General features: G+C 37.5%; 1 protein-coding gene across 1 annotated transcript; it reads left to right on the top strand.

The window, feature by feature from the left end:
* Positions 1 to 229: 229 nt before the first annotated feature.
* On the top strand, positions 230 to 7007 carry eif3f (eukaryotic translation initiation factor 3, subunit F). The gene is made up of 8 exons (XM_051703374.1): positions 230 to 397; positions 610 to 680; positions 1159 to 1238; positions 1375 to 1512; positions 3228 to 3319; positions 5584 to 5720; positions 5979 to 6092; positions 6885 to 7007. Exons 1-8 carry the CDS (start codon positions 286 to 288, stop codon positions 6960 to 6962), a joined length of 822 nt encoding a protein of 273 aa, XP_051559334.1. The 5' UTR covers positions 230 to 285; the 3' UTR covers positions 6963 to 7007.
* Positions 7008 to 7117: the final 110 nt, after the last annotated feature.

The raw sequence follows: 7117 nt of genomic DNA, 5'->3' as shown, positions 1-7117 counted from the left end.
AAACATTTATAAAAATCAATGTATACATACATACATAAAATCTAAAAAAAAAATGGGGGTGGAATCTCCAACCCCCTTGGCGATGCCCCCCTTTGGAGTGGCGCAACCCCCTTTTTTGAATAACCCCGCCCCTTCTGGGGTAACCCCGCCCGGCCTGCAGCTACGCCTACTTGCTTTTTGTGGGTACGAACAGTAGGGGACAGCAGCACATATCCTACAGTGAGTCACTCACACTCCGTCTCTTCTTCTCTGATTGACGCCTTTCTCCACTTCCTCTCCGAAATCATGGCGGTTTACGGCCCAGTCGTGAAAATCCACCCGGTGGTTCTGGCATCGATTGCGGACTCATACGAACGCAGGAATGAGGGAGCAAGTCGCGTGATCGGAACATTATTAGGTGGGGCATGTAATATTATGAGTGAGATCCAGGAGTGTTGCGTTTAATACAGACAACAAGCGTCGTTTTTGTCTCGTGAAGCATGTGTTGTAGGCGATGAGGACGAATAGCGTACAAACTAAATGTGTGACCCAATTCCGTAATGTGTCATATTTGCTCATTTCTTATAGCTGTCATCAGCACCTAACTTGTAAAATTTCTGTGTCCTGCAGGAACCGTAGACAAGCATTCAGTAGAAGTCACCAACTGCTTCTCTGTTCCTCACAATGAGTCTGAGGATGAGGTGAGACAAACAAACAACTCATCATTTCACTTTATCCTTAAAAAAATATGTTGATATATATTATGATATTAAATGATTCCCATAATCATGTACCATGGTACTTATCTAAAATGAAGCAAAACATGGTAATGCAATTTTACTTGCTGGTACTATTTTGTTGGTGGATTTGGTAGGTTAAGTATGTCATGATATTAGATCCAGGGTGGTTGTTATTAAACAAATACCCATAGTCACACGAACACATTAACTGACATTAGCAAGCTTTGGCAACCATCTCTTAACTTTGGGGCATTACAGTTGAATAGGAACGTTTTTAGAATTCAGACACTGCATGTCAAAAGAGTTTTTACAACTATTAATATTATCATTTGAGAATCAAGAAGAAAACCATAGTAACCTCCACGCAACGCTCTTGCAACACAAAGCCATCATTACCCATCAATTGTAACACGTGTCAAAAATTATATATTTGTTATAGGTGGCTGTGGACATGGAGTTTGCCAAGAACATGTATGAGCTTCATAAGAAGGTTTCACCCAGTGAAGTCATTATTGGATGGTAGGTGACCACTTATCTTTAATGAATTCAGTGATCCTGGTTTTAACTTAATCTAACAGTGCTTGCATAATGTAGTTGCACAATATGGTTTAGTCATGTAAAAAAATTCAAAGCTTAATCTTTCTTTTGTTGCCAGGTATGCCACAGGATATGACATCACAGAGCACTCTGTTCTGATTCATGAGTATTACAGCCGTGAGGCTCCAAACCCCATTCACCTCACAGTGGACACAGCCCTTCAGAGCAACAAAATGAACATCCGTGCCTACGTCAGGTATGCTGACCCACTAATTCACTCATGTTTCCTTCTTACTCTTGCATTTTTCATCCATCCTTAGCCACACCTTCCAATATTGGAGTCATATGATGGCCAAAAACAATAATCTGCTTACAGATGATCTTTCAATTTTCTTTTCAAACATCACTTGTCTCCTATTTCATCTCAAGAATGCTCTTTGCTGACACTTTAATCGACTTGGTAACAACTACACAAACTTTTGAAAAACCTTTATTAAGGACAAATTTGTTTGATGTGGTGGAAATTATGCAACAACTCTGGGACAGTCGTAATTTTTGAAAAACTGAAAAATAATTTTCACACAGTAAATATTAAAATTGTTTATTTCACTCTTTGTTCAGATGATCATAGTTTTAAACATGTAATAACTGATTGTTTTATAATGGATTTTCATAGATTCATATTGAAACATGTGGCCAGAGACATGGCTAAAATAGTAAAATCTATACAAAAAGGCTAGGGATGTCCCGATACCATAAAAAAATAAATAAATAAAAAAAGAGTACAAGTGCTGATACCTTTTTTCCTTTCTTTTTTATTTTGGGTACTCGCCGATACCGGATCCGATACCTGTTTTTTTTTGTTTTCTTTTTTCTGAATTCCATATCAACAGTTTTTTAATTTTATCATCAAAATGGTGCTTTCATTAAAACTTTAATTTAATGAAAATATAACAATTAATTTTCAACATAATATTGTATTGTTTTTATTAAATTAAGTGCTTTTATACAGAACCTTACAGCACAATACAAATACAACATTGGAGTTATTTTTGTTAAAGTGGTGCATAACAGAGCATCACAGATGTGAGATATTGCTTAAATATAATATAATTATTGATTTAGTATTATTATTATTAGTGGTAGTGTTAAAGTGAATATTGCATAAGTAGTGATCTATTTCTGTCGTACTTTTTTCCATTTATATTGAGCTTTTATTTTGGCGGAGCTGTTATTTTGAAGTGTTTCTGTGTTATGACGGAAGCTTCTCAATCCGGAAAAGCTGGTTGCTACGTGGCTCAGAGTGATTATTAAACTGCAAAAGGCTGCTATTTAATTAAATTAAATTAAATCAAATGTAGTCTGTATGTGCCTCTTGCTACAAAGTGAATTAGCGCTCTGCTCAATGTTAACTGCTACAAACAAGGTGTGCAATGATCATGATGTTTTTTCTGTGTATGTCGTCACAACACCAGCTCCACACATTCACAAACACTCACATATGAAAACTATATATTTATCTCATTAAATCACAGCTTTTGTGGTTAAATAAACTTACTAAGGCATAACGTGATTTTAATCTGTGCACTGAATGTTTACAGAATGACATTCGTATGTCAGATGATATCGTTTTTTTTTTTTTGTATCGGAGCATTTTTACGAGTACAAGTACATGAGCGTGGTAACGGACCCTATTCTGATACCAGTATTGGTATTGGGACATTCCAAATACAGGCATTTGAAAAGTATAAAAATTAAATGATGAAATGCTAAAATGTTTTTCAAGTCAGTTTTAATGTGACCTTCATATAACAAAAAGAAAAAAATTCTAAATCTGTTAGTTTTAATAAAAATCAATCCCTGGGGCATGAAGTGCCTGAAGTTTAAGAAATGCCTATATACAATTCAGCATATCAATACAACAAGTATACATGTAAATCTTCTGCATTGATTTGTTGTTTGTGTTGTTAGCTCACAGATGGGTGTCCCGGGCAAGACGGTTGGTGTCATGTTCACCCCACTAACAGTCAAGTACATCTACTACGACACAGAGCGCATTGGAGGTCAGAATTTTGCAGATTGCCCATTCTATTATTTGTTCTAATTATATGGCTTAACTGGTTTACACATGATATGTTGGTTTGGAACTATATTATCATAGGGATACTTTATATAAAAATGCAATTATTTAAAATAGGGTTTAATTTTAACAACAATCTCTTAATATAATTGTGATTTTTTTTTTTTTTATTTATATATATATATATATATATATATATATATATACATATACATACAGACATACAGTTGAAGTCAGAAGTTTACATGCACCTCAGCCAAATACATTTAAACTCAGTTTTTCACAATTCCTGACATTTAATCGTAGAAAACATTCCCTGTCTTAGGTCAGTTATGATCGCTAGTTTATTTCAAGACTGTGAAATGTCAGAATAATAGTAGGGAGAATTATTTATTTCAGCTTTTATTTATTTCATCACATTCCCAGTGGGTCAGAAGTTTACATACACTTTGTTAGTATTTGGTAGCATTGCCTTTAAATTGTTTAACTTGGGTCAAATGTTTTGGGTAGCCTTCCACAAACTTCTCACAATAAGTTACTGGAATTTTGGCCCATTCCTCCAGACAGAACTGCTGTAACTGGTGTGAGTCAGGCTTGTACACCTCCTTGCTTACACATGATTTTTCAGTTCTGCCCACAAATGTTCGATCAGATTGAGGTCAGAGCTTTGTGATGGCCACTCCAATACCTTGACTTTGTTGTCCTTAAGCCATTTTGCCACATCTTTGGAGGTACGCTTGGAGTCATTGTCCATTTGGAAGACCCAGTTGCGACCGAGTTTTAACTTCCTGGCTGATGTCTAGAGAAGCTTCAATATATCCACATAATTTTCCTTCATGATGCCATCTATTTTGTGAAGTGCACCAGTACCTCCTGCAGCAAAGCACCCCCACAACATGATGCTGCCACCCCCTTGCTTCACGGTTGGGAAGATGTTCTTCAACTTGCAAGCCTCACCCTTTTTCCTCCAAACATAATGATGGTCATTATTGCCAAACAGTTCAATGTTTGTTTCTTCAGACAAGAGGACATTTCTCCAAAAAGTAAGATCTTTGTCCCCATGTGCACTTGCACACTGTAGTCTGGCTTTTTTATGGTGGTTTTGGAGCAGTGGCTTATTCTTTGCTGAGCAGCCTTTCAGGTTATGTCGATAAAGGACTCGTTTTACTGTGGATATAGATACTTGTCTACCTGTTTCCTCCAGCATCTTCACCAGGTCCTTTGCTGCTGTTCTGGGATTGATTTGCACTTTTCGCACCAAACTACGTTCATCTCTAGGAGACAGAATGCATCTCCTTCCTGAGCAGTATGATGGCTGCGTGGTTCCATGGTGTTTATACTTGCATACTATTGTTTGTACAGATGAACGTGGTACCTTCAGGCATTTGTAAATTGTTCCCAAGGATGAACCAGACTTGTGGAGGTCCACAATTTTTTTTTCTGATGTCTTGTCTTTGATTTTCCCATGATGTCAAGCAGAGGCACTGAGTTTGAAGGTAGGCTTTTAAATACATCCACAGGTACACCTCCAATTGACTCCAATTAGCCTTTCAGAAGCTAATTGCTAAAGGCTTGACATCATTTTCTGGAATTTTCCAAGATGCTTAAAGGCACAGTTATCTTAGTGTATGTAAACTTCTGACCCACTGGAATTGTGATATAGTCAATTAAAAGTGAAACAATTTGTCTGTAAACAATTGTTGGAAAAATTACTTGTGTCATGCACAAAAGATGTCCTAAACAACTTGCCAAAACTATAGTTTGCTAATATGAAATCTGTGGAGTGGTTAAAAAATGCAACAGATGTCATGGCCCCCACAAAGCCCCCCAGTGAGCATCGTGTCAGTCTGAGATTACATAAAGAGACAGAAGCTGTTGAGACAGCCTAAATAGATAGAAGAACTGTGGTGAATTCTCCAAGAAGCTTGGAACATCCTATCTGCCAACAACCAAGAAAAGCTGTGTCCAGGTGTACCTAGGAGAATTGGTGCTGTTTAAAAGGCAAAGGTGGTCACACTGAATATTGATTTAGCTTTTTTGTTTTCTGGACTTTGTATGACATTAAGTGATAAATGAAAACTATTTATTTCCTTAATTTTGAAGACATCCTCACTATGCAACATTTTTCACAAGTGCCTATAACTTTTGCACAGTACTGTATATGTGTATATATGTGTGTGTGTGTGTGTGTGTGTGTGTGTGTATATAATATATATATAAATGAAACTCTAATATCTCTCTTTATAGTTGACCTTCTACAAAGGACTCGAGCATCTCCCAACCGCACAAATGGGCTGACCACAGACCTGGCACAGGTGGCCAGTGCAGCAGGACGCGTACAGGAAATGCTTTCTACAGTGCTCTCATATATAGAGGATGTACTGGTGAGCATCTTATGTGTCTCTTCTAGGGATTACTTGAACAAAGGACTTTCAGATTAATTAGTGGTGCTTTAAGACAAGCATTTCCATGCTATACCCATTATTTTTTATTATTTTTTTACAGACACACAAGATGATTTTTAATAAAATTCAGAAAGAATTATGCTAAAATCCATACATGTAATCAAAGTCTTTAATTTAGGAGGAATCCACAAGATCTTAACCGTCTTGTTTAATGACTGCAAATATTATTATTTTCAGTCTGGTAAAGTGATGGCAGATAACAGCGTTGGTCGTTACCTGATGGATCTGGTGAACAAAGTGCCCAAGATCACAGCAGAAGATTTTGAGAGCATGCTCAACTCCAACATTAATGTAAGTGACACATCCTGAAATTTCTGTATTTGACATCCTTTTTTGGGGGCATTCACACTGGGCATGTTTGCTGTGATCCGATTCCGAGTGCGATTGTTCCCGGTGCCCCCCGCAGCGTTGGTCTGGTTTCACACTCACTTGATTCTATCGAACCCCGGTCCATTTGCGTTCATCTTACGTCATCACAAACACACATGGAGAACACAACGTGACTCATCATACTTTTGTTTTATTGTTATTTTGGTGCCATTATGCACAGCAGAGTGAACGACAGCTGCGTATATGTGCGCTTCATGGCGTAACTCATCAGATGTTTTGCTGCTCGCAAACGGCGTTTTTTGACAAGACAGCTGATTGCAAGGAATTCATTTGCATCTTTGTTTACACTGCACGCTTACGCTCATGTCCAAGGTGAAGTTATCGCCACTGTCATCTCCTATTATACCCTATATTTATTAGTCGAAACTAATGATGTCGTCATCGGCTAAAACGCATGCGCAGGTAACTTTACTTCCAGAACGAGTGCGCACCTGAGTCCGAGTTGCTTTCACATTCACGCGAATAGCGCTACAGTTCCATTGCAACCGAACTCAGACCACCTCCTACAGGTAGTCTCGGGTTCGGTGCCGCGGTCCGCATGACAGCTTTCACATTACCAATTTTTCATGCGAACCGTGCTCTGTTTCGGACTAAACTGCCAGTGTGAAAGCACCCTTAATCGTTGTGTTTGTCTGATTGAGTAAAAGTTGTGTATTAGTGATTCTGAAGTGTGTAAACTCTTGTTTCTTTCAGGATCTGTTGATGGTGACCTACCTGGCGAATCTCACTCAAGCTCAGATTGCGCTTAATGAGAAACTAATTGTTCTGTAATGAGAGAGGAAAAACAAAATAAAAACATGTTTGTCATTCCAACAATCTGTGTGATATATATATATATATATATATTTTTTTTTTAGTTTTTATATCTGATTAAACAGAGTGTGTACAATGTGAGAGCTTTTGTATTCCTATTTGAATTGTAGATA

This window comes from Myxocyprinus asiaticus, chromosome 7 (genome assembly GCF_019703515.2).
Source record: "Myxocyprinus asiaticus isolate MX2 ecotype Aquarium Trade chromosome 7, UBuf_Myxa_2, whole genome shotgun sequence".
Taxonomy (NCBI): domain Eukaryota; kingdom Metazoa; phylum Chordata; class Actinopteri; order Cypriniformes; family Catostomidae; genus Myxocyprinus; species Myxocyprinus asiaticus.
The sequence above is the reverse complement of the archived record's forward strand: the minus strand, read 5'-3'. Positions and strand labels throughout refer to the sequence as shown.